Genomic DNA, 17925 nt, shown 5'->3' with positions numbered 1-17925 from the left:
GAATTCACACACTCGCAGAAAAAGTTGTCTATTCTGTTAAGGAACATGGATCGGAGTTCTGACTTTTATCGCCTAAACTAAAACCGGTCCGACGTAGTTTTGGGGTGTACTAAATTTGTTTATTTATTTGACTGCGTACGTATTATCGAATTAAAATTGTTGTGAGACATACTCACATTGAATAATTTTACGGTTAGACTCACTTGTTTTAAGTGATTCGCGCGACATGTTTCGGAGAGCCTAGGTCTCCTTTCTCAAGCACTCACAGTGCGAGCAGCGTTCACGACGGCCGTTGTATCGCGTACGTATTGACTTTTTGTTACATAAAAGACTAGTTAGAACCTACTTAAAACTGAGGAAGCCCTGACGTCCAGATCCGGGCGTCCCTGGGCGAGTTACTGGTTATTAGTAATTATAAGGTACTCGTAAAGGTACCTTCATATAATAGAGCACTAGCGCCTGGTGCTGCGTGAGGCGCGCGTCGGGCGCCGCCACCAGCTGCCGCAGGAACGGCTCCGTACTGACTCCCTTCGCTGCTTTACAGAAGGCCGTGTACGCGCCTTCCGCGTCCGAGAGGTCCAGGAGAGACAGGCCGAGGATGAATTGGCCTGGGAAATTAATCACGTTAAATGAAGGTTATAATCACAGAATAAAGGGCGATTTACAATAACATGACGCCATGTTTTTTTTATGGTATACCACGACGGTGGCAAACAAGCGTGCGGGCTGCCTAATGTTAAGCAGCCATCGCACCACTGGGCGCTTGCAAGTCTTGCAACTCTAGCGGAGTTACACGTGTGATATGGTATGGATTCATGGAGCACTGGAAACCTTACTCACCATCAGGAACGCAGTTACGTATGTATGCATAGTTATGCATACCTACAGAGTAAGTAGCAGTGCTATTATGGCTGTGGTCTTCTGCAAGGTGGAGGTAATTCCCGAGTAAAACATTCGAGCGAGATAATCTATCGCTGTGCCCTACTTTTTTTGGTTAGACGTAGTTTTAATGACATAACCACCCATAGTAGGTAAGTCCACCATGTTAGTCCACCTAGAGCATAGACTAGGAATCTTCTAGACGGAGTTTAGAGCAATTATTTCATGAAACCGATGCTGCCAAAAATACTGGGGTGCGGGGGACGAGGTGAGCGAGTCCCGTGCCGTGATTGGTCCGTTCAAAGACGCGGACGTCACACAAAGACACTTTGACTCGAAGATGGAGTAAAACTACCGTATATTTGTGGCAGAGGGGGTAGCGCTACTATGCTCAGTCTGGAGGATGTCTTGTCTGTGACCTAGAGATATCAAAACAAGTTTTGTAGCTGAAATACTAATTGAAATGTAAGTTAAACTTACGAGAGCAAGCGTTCCACTCGCACCAAGGCTCGAGCATCGAGACATAGCTTTGTACCAAACGCGGCTGGTTGATGGAGGCCAGCCACCATCCGAATTCGAAGCCTCCACTCACCGCCCATCTGAATAGCTTTGCTAAGGAAACTTATAAATATTATAATCATCATGAATAAGATATTACAATGAAAAATTGGTTTGTTGCTAGTAGCCAGATTTGCGTGTATAAAATTTGAGGTTGAGGGCTCGAATTCGAACCTCGGCTGTATGTACGAGGCGTATGAGATAACATAGCGAGCAAATTGGACTGATTCCTAAAGTTAGGCTCGTTTTGGGGTCGGTCGGAAGCTCAAATGAAAGTTTTTGTACTCAGTCAAGAACATTAATTTACTAAATAAAAAACTGAACTACTTATACTAACTACTTATAAGTTATAACTACTTCTATACTTTAAGATTTGAGGAGTTCCCTCGATTTCTCATGAATTCCATGTTCAGAACTTGAGATTGACATAAATGTGCCTAAAAATCTAACTTGCCTAACAAATATAACGAAAAGGACAAATCGTCAAAGGCGGGCTATGTGTCGTTGAAGAATTCCGTTATGATCATCATCAGCGTGGAACTGCTACATCAAATATCACTTTATTGAATGTAAATGCTTAATTTGTTGATAAAAGCACAAAAATCATTAACCTAAACCTTTAAGATTTGAGGAGTTCCCTCGATTCCTCATGGATCCCATCATCAGAACTGGGTTTCGAAGAAAACGGGACCAATCTGTATGCATATACATACAAACCAAAAAAGAATTTTCGAAATCGGTCGAGTAATGACGGAGATATGGAGTAACAAACATTAAAAAAAAAAAACATAAAACCGAATTGATAACCTCCTCCTTTTGAGATTTGGAAATCGGTTAAAAAGGATACAGCTGATGCGCCAGATGGTATGTGAGCAGCGGCAGCGCCTGGTGCCAGTGCGTGGCGGCCCGCGCGTGCGCGAGGTGGCGGCGGGCGCGCGCGCCGCCCGCCCCCGCCGCGTAGCCCGCGCATGCGCCGCCCGCCGCCCCCGCCCCCGCCCCCCCCACCGCCGCGCCGCCCAGCGCGCCCAGCTTCAGCCGGAACAGCTCCAGCGAGCCCGCGCCCCTGCCGTACACGACCACACATCACGATCACTTAAGTGTAAGCTGGCGTCCACTAGACTCGCCGAGGCGAATCGAATCGCAATAATTCGCCTCCTATATTTTCTAATGCAACTGCGCGCTCTTCGTCAATGGACGCAGTTGCATTAGAAAATATAGGAGGCGAATTATTGCGATTCGCCTCGGCGAGTCTAGTAGACGCCAGCCTTAAGTGTAAGGCCTGACTGGACGCTCGAAGCAGATCGCTCGGCGGGGCGTGCAGCGTGGCGTCGAGCTCCCAAGTGATTTGAGCAGCGTGCACTAAGGCCGCTCCTATACGCTTGCATTTGTTTAACATGCACGCCGCACGCCCCGCCCCGCTGCACGCCCAACACGAGTGTCCACTCAGGTCTTACACTAACACATACAGTGCCAGCGCTTGCTACGCGCTACGAGCGTAGCCGATAACATGGGAAAAACCGTATGTAGCGAAAAGCGACTACGGATTGCCGGCAGCCTACGCCTAGCAGGTTGCCGGCAGAGAATGCGTTAACTTCTCGTATACCGAAAAGGGGATCCGCGCAGAAGATTTTGAATTCAGAAGAATTCATCATAGCTCTTTATCGCCCCCTGCTGAGCATAGGCCTCACTTCTAGTACGCCACTTGTCCCGGTCCTGAGCTAATCTCATCCAGAAGTGACCCGAAATCTTCCGGATGTCGTCCGCCCAACGAGCCAACGGACGACCACAGACACGAAGGGTTAAATTAAATAAAGGTTTAGCCAGGTTCAATCTTGGTCAATGACTCCCAGTTGTACAGGGGACGCTTTTACACGGGAGCGTCCCTGGGGAGGAGTTCCCGTGTACAACTGGGAGTCATTGACCAAGATTGAACCTGGCTAAACTTTTATACCACAGAACATATTAAAGAGGTTAAAATGGCTATCGCGCACAGTTAGTATCGGAACCGGTGTCGCCGCTCGTTCCTCTCCACATTTACTCACACTCGCGCAACGGTAGTAAAAACTAGCTAGCGCCTTGTGTGCGTGGTGAATGGATACGCCTCCTTTAGACAGATTTGACGTCTGGCTTCTTAATCTGAACGTTATTGTGGCGCAAAAAGGCATGTTTACTTCATTTTCGGTCAGCGCGGGTGAGTAGCATGCGAGCGTTTGCTCAAAACCCCGCGGCGACACGTACCCTGCATCGCCATTCTCTTCTTCTGTGCGTGTGCTGTGTGTTCTTGTTCTGTGCTTTATACTCACCCTCGCTGCAGCGTGGCGGCGCGCAGCCACAGCAGCGCGCGGTAGGCCTGCCAGTGCACGGCGCAGTGGCCGGCGCCGGGCACGCCGCCCGCGCCGCGCACCACGCCCAGCGCCACTAGCGCGCCGCGAACCACGCGTAACCTGGTTCCGACAGTATCCGAGCTATTAGAATACTTGATATATTGCGGTAGGTATTAAAAAACTGTTTTGTTCAATCAGTATATACATTTCCAATTTCAACATGAGGTTTTAACTAGTAATACGTTACTTGAGAGCCATCAGTAATTCATCATGCAAATATTAAACTTAACACGTTCACTGCGGGATGAGTCGAAAGACCCTATGCAAAGTTACAATTAAATTACGAGTTACGAGTATATTAGGATTATACAGTGTGTAAATCCAATATGGGCGAATATTTAAACGGTGGTTAGCATAGGACCTAAAAAGTATATTGAGATAGATTTTACTTAGAAATGCATTGAAAATTTTAACCATACAAAATAATTCAGCCCGCAATGTAATACACCATAACACCACACACGTTACGGGATACGAGCTTTTTAAAGTAACTGTCAACGCTTGTTGGCAGTTACTATGAAAAGCTCGTATCTCGTAATGTCATTATCATCTTCTGTTTCTTAATGTTTACAGTACTTTGCTGCTCGGTACATGTGGAAAAAATTAATCACGGGGTCATAATTAAGTGTAACTTAAAAAAACATCTTAATTAATGATAAGACGGGTAAATTCTATATCTGGTTTAATTTATTGCCCGTATTTGACTTACACACTGTATCGCGTAATGAATTTAAAATACACATGAACATTTATTGCAAAAACTTAAATATACAAACTAAAAATATAAAAAATAAATACTTACTAAAACCCGTCCCGGGCTGTCCCTGACGCAAAGGTGCCCATCACGCTCGCTGCGTTGCCGCGTTGTATTGCGATGGACATCCTTTGCATCAGGAAGAACCCGGAGCGGGGGTCAAGGCCCCTTTCACTCAGGCGACGACCCAGCTCGCGGAGGAAGGTCTTACCCTCCGCGCACCAGCAACCTGAGGTCTCCACGGCGAGGGGAACGAATAGATACCCGCTCAGCGCCGAGTATTTATCTTTTTTAAGGGACGCCGCGTGCTCAGCAGCCGCTCCTGCAGACCGCATTGTGCGGCTAATATGCGAGGCGGCAAAAGTGCTGACGCACGTGGCGTCCCATAGCAAGCACTTACCCTTTTCCCACGGCACCAGGGTCAAGCCGTCAGGCCTTTTGCCGTCCGAACGGCTGAGGCCTGGCGGCTCAAGCATGCAGGGGATATTAGCTGCCACTAAGGCTCTCCTAACGATGTCGTTAAGAGCATGGTGCCGTGGGAACCTCCCAGCGCAACGACAGCAGCTCAAGGCATGGTGGCCGTTGCTCTCCACAGAGAAGCCGCAGATGCATTGGTGGGGTTGGCATACATCACAACCTAGGCGGAGAGCAACGGCCACACGCAACGAACCGTTGTCTAGTAAGGTGCCTAGGTTTGGGGAGGGAAGAGCGTGTAGCCAAGCTCCAGATTCAGGCCTGGAGGCAGCGATTAGCCGGGCTCTGTCAGAACCAGCAGCGGTATGAATAAGACTATCGAGTAGCCCCTTTACCACGACGTCGTCCCACAAACGCTGGCGGTAAGGTTTTTCGGGTACCGGCGCATCAGAGTTAAGAGCCTTCCAAGTCGACAGAGCATCAGCGGCATAGGGTATTGTGACCTTGACACCATCTAAAGATAACATATTAGTGACAAGGTCCACAACCCCAGCCGCCGACGCAAGAAAAGCCGGAAGGCTCACATCTCGTGAGCGCCGGATACCCAGTCCGCCGTTTCGTATAGGTAAAGAGGCCTGGTCCCACTGGTCCGAGTTGAGGTATACATTTAAAAGACACTCAGCAGATTCTTTGAGTGCCAGGTCGAAGGAGTCCATGTGTGTGGGGTTTAGCCAAGTAGGCGCTGTGCGTAAGAAGTAGGTGATCTTGGGAACGGCAAAGCAGGATCTTAGCAACGTCAGAGCTACATGTGCCGAGAGATTTCTAAGCCTTTCTCTTGCTAACAAGAGAAGTTGTTCTCGTGTCTCAAAAGCTCCAGGAACAGCATCGGGAAATATAGGGGAACCCAAGAGGTGAAAGTTTTGGCTGGATAGTTCTTTGAGACCAGGTAGTAGGGTACTAAATGAAGGTAATGAGGATATTTAAGTTATATTAGGTAATTTTGTTACCGTAGCGATAAAGATTAACACAGACTAAAGAAAAAAACACGCGATACCAAATACACGTACACGATGCGTTGCTTAGTCTTCTCATACTCCGCACGGGAATAAGATGCTAAGAAATATAAATAAACTAATGGTCACCTCATTTCAGCCATCTGACGTATGGATTCTGTTAAGATTGAAACGCCAAGGTCGCTGGCAAATAAACTGTCGTATTCTCTTAGGTCTTCGTCTTCGCCTAAAAAATAACAAATTACAAAAATGTTACTTAGTTTAGAAAACAAGTACACTCTCAGTTAGATTTCGAAGAATTCATAATGGTTCTAAATGCATTTACTCCGGTTTAACTTACATTTTGATGTATCTATGTCGGGTACATCCAGTCTCAGGGCGTCGTTTAGTTCCAAGACGGCATTCTGCAAGTCTTTGATGGGTTCCAGGACTGCTTCCAGTTCGTCTATTTGGCTCGGCGCCAATGTCTGAAATATAAATAACTCCGTAAGTCACATTTGCTGCTAGTTGACAGTTAACAGTCATGTTTATACACGTATCACTTTTGAAAAGTTAGAAACTCAGAGGGATAAGTAATTAGCTTCATGCATGACATTTTTTATTTTTTTAAATCATTATATATATCGTTTCAAAACTGGAAAAAATTAAAATACTTTTATAAACCTTCCCATTATTTTATTAAAAATTATTTAAAATGTAGAACATTTTTGAGCGGTTGAAACGCTCATCATTTTTGCGCGAATTCGACGCGCGTGGTGACGTCACGCGGCTCTTTTGCATGCAACTGACGTATGCCGTTTGCTACTCAGATAATAATGCCATCCCTTTCACTTTTGGTTGGTCTAAACAATTTGTTGAAACGAGTGACGTCACGTGACGTTTCGACCAATGGCGTTGCGTTTAGCTCACTAGCTTCACGTGGGCAAATTTTTGTACTTTTTATTTATTATTTTAGGCAATTAAATGATAATTTAATGACGGAAATGTAATTTGTAACATGATATAACAGTAACAAACATCGTAATAAAAAATATTTCGTTCAAATATAAACTTCATGCATGAGGCCTTTTCTGTTCTAGGGTACTATGTGACGTTGATTTCATAATTATGAAAATTTTCGTTAGAAAAGTGATCTCAAATCCGGTGTCCGGCTGCGACTACACAGTGTCCGGGGCCAGTTACCGGCACTGACAATCCAACCTCTAGACTGAGCTTAGGCCAATTCTTTTATGAAACCGATGCTGCCAAAAATACGGGGGTGCGGGGGGACGAGGTGAGCGAATCCCGTGCCGTGATTGGTCCGTTCAAAAACACGGCCCAATCACGGCGCGGGATTGACTCGAAGATGGAGTAACGCTACCGTATGTGTGGCAGAGGGGGCAGCGCGACTATGGTATGTCTAGAGGTTGGATTGTCTGTGGTTACCGGTAACGCGGAGTCGGGGTCGGGCCGGTCGGGCGGCGCGAGCAGCAGGTGCAGCAGGCGCGGCAGCAGGCGGTGCTGCGGCGCGGCGCACGCGAACAGCCGCCGCTCCAGCTCGGCGGCGCCGGCGCCCGACGCGGCGCGCTCCCACAGCGCGCCCGCCGCCACCACGCGCACCGCGTCCGCGCTCAGCTCGCCCGCACCACCCAGTCCTGGACAACATTCATGCTAAATATAAATAAAGCTGGTTTTTAGGGTTCCGTAGCCAAATGGCAAAAAACGGAACCCTTATAGATTCGTCATGTCTGTCTGTCTGTCCGTCTGTCCGTGTATGTCACAGCCACTTTTCTCCGAAACTATAAGAACTATACTGTTGAAACTTGGTAAGTAGATGTATTCTGTGAACCGCATTAAGATTTTCACACAAAAATAGAAAAAAAAACAATAAATTTTTGGGGTTCCCCATACTTCGAACTGAAACCCAAAATTTTTTTTTTCATCAAACCCATACGTGTGGGGTATCTATGGATAGGTCTTCAAAAATGATATTGAGGTTTCTAATATCATTTTTTTCTAAACTGAATAGTTTGCGCGAGAGACACTTCCAAAGTGGTAAAATGTGTGTCCCCCCCCCTGTAACTTCTAAAATAAGAGAATGATAAAACTAAAAAAAAATATATGATGTACATTACCATGTAAACTTCCACCGAAAATTGGTTTGAACGAGATCTAGCAAGTAGTTTTTTTTTAATACGTCATAAATCGCCTAAATACGGAACCCTTCATGGGCGAGTCCGACTCGCACTTGGCCGCTTTTTACTGCCTGCTAAAAAGCGGTGGTGGCCGAATGGATATGACGTCCGACTTTCAATCTGGAGGTCGCGGGTTCAAATCCTGGCTCGTACCAATGGGTTTTCGGAACTTATGTACGAAATATCATTTGATATTTACCACTAGCTTTTCGGTGAAGGAAAACATCGTGAGGAAACCTGCATACATCTGCGAAGGAATTCAAAGGTGTATGTGAAGTCCCCAATCCGCATTGGGCTAGCGTGGGGACTTATAGCTCAAGCCCTCTCGCGCATGAGAGGAGGCCTGTGCCCAGCAGTGGGACGGCATATAGGCTCACATTATATTTACTGACTTTATAAGTTCATTTTAGGCGCATATTTTTAAGTTTCTATACCAAAAACTGCGTTTTGGGCTTGCATTAAGCCATACAAACATCGAGCCGATGGTCGTACGTGTCTATGTGACAGAATGAAAACGATTGTCTGCCCTTTTCAAATCGTAAGGTGGTTTATTTTATCACGTAGCCAACTGACGCTTGCTCCATACGCCTACTAGTCATCACAACAAACAACTTCGATTAAGATCATTAAAAAACAATATCTGATCTATCCTATCTGTGAGAGAGTGTATGTATCCGCTATCCACGTCACAGCTCTACATTTGTAAACTCTAATCAACTATTGTCACTGACCTGACTCGAGCGCGGCGACATCTGGCGACAACATCATACGCTCGAGCGGCTCCAGTTCGCGCACGAGGGAGATGCCCGCACGCCCCACTACGCCGCACCACCATCCGCTATCCACGTCACAGCTCTGCATTTGTATCAACTGTTGTCACTGACCTGAGTCGAGCGCGGCGACATCTGGCGACAACATCATACGTTCGAGCGGCTCCAGTTCGCGCACGAGGGAGATGCCCGCACGCCCCACTACGCCGCACCACCATCCGCTATCCACGTCATAGCTCTACATTTGTATCAACTGTTGTCACTGACCTGAGTCGAGCGCGGCGACATCTGGCGACAACATCATACGCTCGAGCGGCTCCAGTTCGCGCACGAGGGAGATGCCCGCACGCCCCACTACGCCGCACCACCATCCGCTGTCCACGTCACTGCTCTGTATTAAGAGAATACATTGATCTATACTTTTTTTTTAAATACATATTTTTTTATTCTTATACAACAGAAAACATTTTTATAATGACTGTAAAAGGGTTTCTAATGCAACATGCTGGTAGTGAGGACGTACAACAAAATTAGTAACTAGATAAATTGTGCTTACCGATTTAGCAACCATTAACCCCAAAGGCTTTTGTAGACCCTCCATGTACTGCATACACCAGCTATACAAATCCGACCAGCATCTGAACAAGAAATGTCTAATTACAACCAAGATAGCTAGTATAACTGTTACATGTGTTATATAGAAGCAGACGATTAATGTTCACTTCTACGTAGTTCACTGCTGTGAGGTAAGCAGATCCAATCCAATCCAGAAGCGTTGGTGGCCTAGCGGTACGAGCGTGCGGCTTGCAATCCGGAGGTCGTGGGTTCAAACCGCGGCTGGTACCAATGAGTTTTTCGAAACTTATGTACGAAATATCATTTGATATTTACCAGTCGCTTTTCGGTGAAGGAAAACATCGTGAGGAAACCGGACTAATCCCAATCAGCCCTAGTTTCCCCTATGGGTTGGAAGGTCAGATGGCAGTCGCTTTCGTAAAAACTCGTGCCTACCTCAATTCTTGAGATTAGTTGCCAAGCTGACCTCAGGCTCACATGAGTCGTGGCAAAATGCCGGGACAAAGCGAGGAAGATGAAGATAAGGTAAGCAGATCCAATCCGCTCGGATGGAAAGTCAACTGACTCGTTTACTACACGAGCGTCGCTAATAGCGTGGTAGTTACTTGTGCATCAAGTGCGAGTGGTCGGGCGAGGCGGCGCGGGCGGTGAGGTGCCGCAGGCGCGTCTGCACCGCGTTCATGGCCGACTCGCTCAGGTCGCCCTCGCTCGCCGATTCGCTGCTGCCCCATGTTCGCCGGTAGATCTACGGGAAACGAAAAGACATTATGATCACGTTTAGCAAGGGCAATTTCCCAAAGGAAGTTGGTTGCTATACGTGACCAAAGAAATCGTTATCAGCGCTGGACGTAGCGTTTACCGTGGGCAAGCCGCTCACAACTCTCACAAGACAATAGGCTAGATGACAAATTTTCATTTATGGTATCAATCGATCAGGTTTGTTTTTAGGATCAAATGTCTCTATGGGACCCATTGCATTAAAGCAATACAAAAGTCAGAGATGATAGTCAAAGCCCCAACAAAACGCCCCTAACAAATCGCTATGTGAACGTGACGTCAAGGTCACTGAGAGCGCATCTTGAAGTATGAACAAAACAAGAAAATTGCATTTTTGACAGTGAAATATTGCGTTTATGTATATAATTGCTATACAATCTTTTTTTGGATAAAATGTGAGGAATCGAATGGTATTCTTACTTGTTTCGTTTTTGAAAGTTAAAAAAAAAACTTTAATTTTGAAACTTTCAGGTGCTGTATTTTTGTATTATTTCCATATATATTACAATATTGTGATAAATTGCTTATTTGCTATTTTACTAGATTTTGTTATATAAAATTCAACATGTGTCATCATCCCTTTCGACGATCGGATATTCGTCTGGATCGATCTGTGTGTGTGCAATGATATTATATAACCATAGATAGGTTATACTCATACTTGAGGAGCACAAAAAAACACTTCCATATTTATTTCTGTGCCTACGAAGAAATCTGTTATTTTTGATTAATTTTCTCATTCCATCCATCTTTGTCACACTCGTTGTTAAACATAAGGTCGTCTCTTTCTCTTTCAGTGTGCGGGAGCTCGTTAACACGTCCACATTTATCGCTTGTCCAGCCGCGTCTAAAGGCAACTTGTCCAATTTGTCACAAGTTAAGCGCTTCAATTTTGGAACGCCTATAACCTATCTTGAGTTATAAATCATTGTGTGTGTGATGTAACCGGTACTCACGGCTAGAGCCTTCCGCACCACCTGCGGCGGGAACAGGCCCGGCGTGAGCAGCCGCTCGCGGTACTGCTGGTGAGAAGACAGCGCGGGCAGCGGCGGCGGCGGCTCCCGGGGCGCCACCATGCGCCATGACACCTCCGCGCTCAGGGTGCTGCCTGTGTCAACATATTCATATACAGGGTGGCCAAATAAGAGGTATACACTTTATTTTTGAAATTTTATTCTATAAAACATAAAAAATATTAAGTATTCCTTGTTAGATATAATATGTAGGGTCAGCAATTACACATGGAAAATAATGTCAGACAAATGTCCACCTCTAGCAGCATGGCAGATGCGAACCCTTTTCATCGCGTTTTTCATCACTTTTTCACACATTTCTGGCGTTATCTCAGCGACAGTGTTTCGAATATTTTGTTTTAATTGCTGAAGGTTCGTTGGCCTATTAGCATAGACACGTCCCTTTAGATAGCCCCATAGAAAAAAGTCAGGAGCTGTTAAATCAGGCGATCTTGGGGACCAGTCAATGTCACCGTTTCTCAAAATTAATCGACCAGGAAACGTTATTTTTGATGTTTCTATTGTTTTTAATGATTAAAACACGTTGTTCCATCGTAAAACGCTCCATAATAAATTTGCCGTATCTACACAAACTAATTTTCATGCAATAACTGTCATATTTACCGCCAAAATAAAATGGCGACAAAAAAAAGTTGTATACCTCTAAGTTGGCCACCCTGTACTAGTCAACCATTGGCATACATAGGAAGAAAGTATGCACTGTAGGTGTGCAGACTTAACTCATCTCACGAGACCTTGACAAGCGAGTAGAATTTGCAATCCGTATCATCAAACAATGGAGTACAAATCCCTACACGAAATAAATAATCACTACAAGGGCGTTTTTTTTTTGTTGTCCCCTACACTTTTTTTTTCGAATTTGGGATTTTTTATGTTATTTCTACTCAGAATCACGAGCTATTTCTATCCTAATAGGAGAAAGAAAGTGTCCCAAAATTTCCATAAATTTTTCGATCTTTCCATTCCGCGACCGCCATACAAAGTCTATGAAAAAGCGGCCAAGTGCGAGTCGGACTCGCCCATGAAGGGTTCCGTATTTAGGCGATTTAAGACGTATAAAAAAAAACTACTTACTAGATCTCGTTCAAACCAATTTTCGGTGGAAGTTTACATGGTAATGTACATTATATATTTTTTTTAGTTTTATCATTCTCTTATTTTAGAAGTTACGGGGGGGGGACACACATTTTACCACTTTGGAAGTGTCTCTCGCGCAAACTATTCAGTTTAGAAAAAAATGATATTAGAAACCTCAATATCATTTTTGAAGACCTATCCATAGATACCCCACACGTATGGGTTTAATGAAAAAAAAATTTTTGAGTTTCAGTTCAAAGTATGGGGAACCCCAATAATTTATTGTTTTTTTTCTATTTTTGTGTGAAAATCTTAATGCGGTTCACAGAATACATCTACTTACCAAGTTTCAACAGTATAGTTCTTATAGTTTCGGAGAAAAGTGGCTGTGACATACGGACGGACAGACAGACGGACAGACGGACAGACGGACAGACGGACAGACAGACAGACAGACAGACATGACGAATCTATAAGGGTTCCGTTTTTTGCCATTTGGCTACGGAACCCTAAAAATGGTGACCTAATGGAAATAAAAACCTTAGGACACTTTTTTATCCTATTAGGATAGAAAGAGCTCGTGATTCTGAGTAGAAATAACATAAAAAATCCCAGAAAAAAAAGTGTAGGGGACAACAAAAAAAAAAACGCCCATAAAACAAAGTCGCTTCCCGCTGTCTGTCTGTCTGTATGTATGCTTAGATCTTTAAAACTACGCAACGGATTTTGATACTGTTTTTTTTAATAGATAGAATGATTCAAGAGGAAGGTTTATGTATAATTTGTTAACCCGTGCGAAGCCAGGGCGGTTCGCTAGTTTGTGATAAAATCCCAATGTTCCTTACTTGTTATGATAGTTTCTCCATCAGGTTGACTCCACAGGGCCCAAATGACGTCACTGCCATCTCCGTACCCTATTGTATAATCCAGAAGATCCAGCTGGAACACAGGATAATATTTCTAATGTTAAACTATGGAGATAGTTCTGCCCCGCTAAAAGGAGCCATCTCACCAGCGGGCTCAGCACGGTTCCATTTTTATCGACTATCACTATGCCCGCCACTTTCGCACTTACATACTTGTTAGAACGTGACAGGCATGGTGACAAACGATAAAAATGCGACCGTGCTACTAGGGCAGAAAACATTCAATTCTCATCAAGAAAATTCTGAAGTCATGATTTTATAATATTGTGTGATCCCAAATGATATTGAAAAAACACTTTAATACTATTACCACAAGGTTGGTATTTGCATCTCACCTGTGGTCCAAAGATGAGACAAACGTGTGAGAACTTGACGGCGCCCGCGCCAGCGTCCAGCATCTTCATGACGACGAATTCGCACTCGTTGGGGAACGAGAGATACGCGACTAGTGTCACGTCTCCGTTTGGCCCGGTGGTCTTTTGTAGCATATGACCGTGTGCTGAAAATTAAAGAACTTCGTAATATTGTTAGATAGATATATAGATAGAATACTCTTTATTGGCACACCTCAGTAAAAAGATACAAAAGAAAAGAACAATTGATTAAATATAAAGGCAGACAACAGGCGGTCTTATAGCTAAAGAGCGATCTCTTCCAGACAACCTTTGGGTAGCGGAAACAGAGAAATAATCGAAAAAGTAGGTGTGTGTGTGTGCGTGTTCTTTGCACACTGCATAAAAAACATTTATTTTCTGCATGAAGTGGATATTACCTACAATAATTCTTTAGATTATGATTTATGAATACCACTAAAGAGCTCGTGTGTTTTTAGGGTTCCGTAGCCAAATGGCAAAAAACGGAAGCCTTATAGATTCGTCATGTCTGTCTGTCTGTCTGTCTGTCTGTCCGTCTGTCTGTCCGTCCGTATGTCACAGCCACTTTTCTCCGAAACTATACGAACTATACTGTTGAAACTTGGTAAGTAGATGTATTCTGTGAACCGCATTAAGATTTTCACACAAAAATAGAAAAAAAACAATAAATTTTTGGGGTTCCCCATACTTCGAACTGAAACTCAAAAATTTTTTTTTCATCAAACCCATACGTGTGGGGTATCTATGGATAGGTCTTCAAAAATGATATTGAGGTTTCTAATATCATTTTTTTCTAAACTGAATAGTTTGCGCGAGAGACACTTCCAAAGTGGTAAAATGTGTGTCCCCCCCCCTGTAACTTCTAAAATAAGAGAATGATAAAACTAAAAAAAACATATTATGTAGATTACCATGTAAACTTCCACCGAAAATTAGTTTGAGCGAGATCTAGTAAGTAGTTTTTTTTTTTATACGTCATAAATCGCCTAAATACGGAACCCTTCATGGGCGAGTCCGACTCGCACTTGGCCGCTTTTTTTTACTAAGTGACCAGTTCATTAATATTCAGTTTGCTTCATATAATATTTGCTATGAGTGTCTAATACGTTTTTTGTTCCCTATAGTGCTAACACATTTTTTGTAAATAACGAGGTCGGAATTTTTTTTTTTAAATCACTTACGTACGTACTTACGCCCGCGACTTTGTCTGCTTGGGATGATGATGATGACCAAAACTATCCTATGATCTTCCGAAAGTGCTCAAATTGCTCAATATTTAAAAAAAGCGAATACCCGCTACTACTGTACAATGTCAGTGTACTCACGGGGCGGTTTGGGCCGCACGACGGTCTGCGACAGCGGCGGGGTGACCACGCAAGGTGCCCCGCCATCGTTGATAGCCCACGCGCGGAGGCACGCGTCGCCGCATATCGCTATGGCCAGGCCGTGGGTGAGCACTACGCCATATGTCTCTATGCTGTCTACATTTTTTCCTCTGAAAAGTAAAATAAAGTTAAAATGTTGGTCTTTAAACACTTGCTATAAGTTAAAATGAATATTAGGAGACAACAATATATTGAACTTAAGGAAAAAGTATGAAATCCTAAAGGATTGTAAGAAAATAGGTAGTGATGGAAAATGGTGGTGGTTATACAACCATCCTCTAAACCACCCTCTATCCCTCAATAAAGGGAGCTAAATTCTTTAAAAAAAATTGTGATTTTCTTTTTTTTATGTGCTACTTCTTTAGTTGCTTCAAAAGTAATAGCATACCTAAGTGCTCCAGTGATGCCAGACAAAAATCTCGGCACTGTAGACTCTCTCTTCAATAACGTAGTTACAGCTGACCCAGCAACAGGCAGCTTGACTAGTAACAAGCCACCTTCCCCGCCATAGCCAAATGCAAGAGCAAATACCGCTTCACCATTGTCAAGGAGGAGGGATGCGCAAGTATGAGCCACCCCAGTTGCTGCAAGCATACATTAATCAGATCTCATGTCAAAGACAAACAGGAAAGAAACTTGATGTTATGCAGATACAACTGTGATCTGCTTACCACATAAATTATTTGTGCAATACAGTCATCTTATGTGTAAAGTTTTATAAAATAGAATAAAACGATGCTGAAAAGTCTACAAAAAAAGAACAACAATAGCTGGGTCCACACGGCAGGAAGTTGTCTCGCACACAAAACAGCCTGTGTAGACGTGCCTCGTATGCTCGCTCTGTGTGGAACCGGCTAATGTTTATTATCATAGAACACATTTTGCTGAATATTTTAAAGATTGACATAGCCTATGGTATTCTACAGATATTAAAGCCATGGTATGCCCCTAAATGTCTTACCCACTAGTGACCCACCATACAAGAAATATTGGCAGTGGAATTTCAATTAAATTTCAAGTATTAGAAAATAAAATAAAATTTGTTCTGTTTAAAAAATAAAACAGAACGGAATAAATGCAACCTGCTTATTAGAATTATGTGATGCTAGATGTTAAACCTCATTTTGTAATTAGCATTAATAAAATTTAACTTTAAAAACTTACTTGGATTAGAATACTGATTAAGAATGTGATAATTATTAGGATTATTGATGGCGCCAGTGTCATGGAATATTGAAGGGGTAGAGCTGCTCATAGAACCAAAGGTGGACTGGAACAAAAACAATTAGTTGGGATGGAAAACATTTCAGTAATGGAGTACATATCTATAAAACAGCTTCATATTATTATTTAATTTATAACCAACTAGCGACCCGCCCTGGCTTCACACGGGTTAACAAATTATAAATAAACCTTCCTCTTGAATCACTCTATCTATTAAAAAAACGCATCAAAATCCGTTGCGTAGTTTTAAAGATCTAAGCATACAGACAGACAGACAGGAAAGCGACTTTGTTTTATACTATGTAGTGACTATTAACATGACAAAATAAGTTAATGAATTTTGTAAATATAGAAACAAAACTGTTTATGTCTATATAATACAATAAGTATACTTACTTTGTTAAACTAAAAAAAATAGAGTAATTATAATTTGTAAAAACAAAACTTATGATTTGAGGTAAATATAAACAAATAAAATTCAAATATCACAGGTACCTTTTTATCAATACTCTCTGGATGTGGAAATATGAGTCTATGGACTGATGATACAGTTGCAGCTAAGATAACAATGTCCTGGGAAGATGTCCTCTCATAAACAGACATCCCGCTGAGGGGTGGTGTTCCCGGAGCCACTTTGCATCGTAGGTTACTGCTAGTTAGGTTCACATCTAGCGAGGCCTCTGATAGCTCAATAGCGTCTGATGTAGTTTGCCTAAAAAAATTAGTTATATTTTTAACTTCTTTCATTTACAATAATGCAAACTTTGTCATGTATTGTTTAACTACATACCAGTATATAAAACGATTTCTAGTGTTGGCCTTCTTTGAATCCTTATACCAATATCCTCCAGCTCTCTGAGGCAGCTTGATGTCTTGTAATGTGCTGTGTGTGCCTCCTAAAACAAAGTGTTATTATGGATAAATTGAAACTTTGCAAATCGAGAAACCTATACTTTACAAAAGCATCCTAACGGTAATAAGAAGCAGTATAGTGACAGGAAAATATAGTAATACAAGTAAACAAACAAATTACTTGCCTGTGTTTAGAATAACTTCCTTCCATTTCTCAGGTACGTTGCTAGTCGGGGTAATTTCTTTGAAAGTTATCGGCACCGCATCCACAAACTCCATTTTTCAAGTAAACACAGAAACCCGTTAAGAAATTTTAGAATTAATTTATTTTAAACGATATAGGAAATGAAAAGATTTAGGTTATTTTATGAAACTGCAACGGCGGGTACACCACTGAGTCAACTGACACTCTGAAAATGACAAATGGACTGACAGCTTGTTTTTATATTTCCTTTTGAAAATGGCGGTTTAAGCATGAGCTTAAACATGCTTCATATCTTTTTAAGCCCCCTCCAAACTATGTGCGTGAATCGCGGGCGAAGCCGCGATTACGAGTGTGGAGGGGGCTTTAAACATAAAGTGATAACACACTACCGCACTGCACGCGACCCTGGTGCGTGAAACCCATAAGAGCAAGAAACAGATATCTCCTTCTCGCTCTCACTTATAGGTGCGGTCAACCAAAGAGAATATAATCACTACGTTTCGGTCAACCGTGACCTTGAACGGTCTGGTAGTGTGTTATAGCTATTAA

At 43.1% G+C, this 17925-nt stretch overlaps 1 protein-coding gene across 3 annotated transcripts in view; it reads right to left on the bottom strand.

Annotated features, from left to right (window-relative positions):
* The window catches only part of LOC134651904 (nuclear pore complex protein Nup160 homolog), a 32865-nt gene extending 15304 nt beyond the window's left edge, over nucleotides 1-17561 (bottom strand). Inside the window, exons 1-19 of one of the 3 annotated variants that reach the window (XM_063507007.1) lie at nucleotides 17357-17561; nucleotides 17110-17215; nucleotides 16815-17031; nucleotides 16260-16365; nucleotides 15484-15679; nucleotides 15036-15205; nucleotides 13672-13835; nucleotides 13256-13349; nucleotides 11256-11407; nucleotides 10128-10267; nucleotides 9503-9584; nucleotides 9214-9337; nucleotides 7428-7636; nucleotides 6343-6469; nucleotides 6132-6228; nucleotides 3741-3881; nucleotides 2285-2500; nucleotides 1360-1478; nucleotides 436-608 (exon numbers count right to left, since the gene is read on the bottom strand). In XM_063507007.1, the coding sequence (XP_063363077.1) occupies nucleotides 436-608; nucleotides 1360-1478; nucleotides 2285-2500; nucleotides 3741-3881; nucleotides 6132-6228; nucleotides 6343-6469; nucleotides 7428-7636; nucleotides 9214-9337; nucleotides 9503-9584; nucleotides 10128-10267; nucleotides 11256-11407; nucleotides 13256-13349; nucleotides 13672-13835; nucleotides 15036-15205; nucleotides 15484-15679; nucleotides 16260-16365; nucleotides 16815-17031; nucleotides 17110-17215; nucleotides 17357-17450 (2727 nt within the window). In that variant the 5' untranslated portion in view covers nucleotides 17451-17561. Of the gene's footprint in view, nucleotides 1-435; nucleotides 609-1359; nucleotides 1479-2284; nucleotides 2501-3740; nucleotides 3882-6131; nucleotides 6229-6342; nucleotides 6470-7427; nucleotides 7637-8907; nucleotides 9032-9213; nucleotides 9338-9502; nucleotides 9585-10127; nucleotides 10268-11255; nucleotides 11408-13255; nucleotides 13371-13671; nucleotides 13836-15035; nucleotides 15206-15483; nucleotides 15680-16259; nucleotides 16366-16814; nucleotides 17032-17109; nucleotides 17238-17356 lie in introns of those variants that run through there. The other 2 variants (XR_010097141.1, XR_010097142.1) reach the window with 2 other exon arrangements.
* Between the last annotated feature and the right edge of the window lie 364 nt (nucleotides 17562-17925).

Source organism: Cydia amplana, chromosome 11 (genome assembly GCF_948474715.1).
Source record: "Cydia amplana chromosome 11, ilCydAmpl1.1, whole genome shotgun sequence".
Lineage (NCBI taxonomy): Eukaryota > Metazoa > Arthropoda > Insecta > Lepidoptera > Tortricidae > Cydia > Cydia amplana.
Note: the sequence above shows the minus strand (reverse complement) of the source record. Positions and strands in the feature narration are given on the sequence as shown.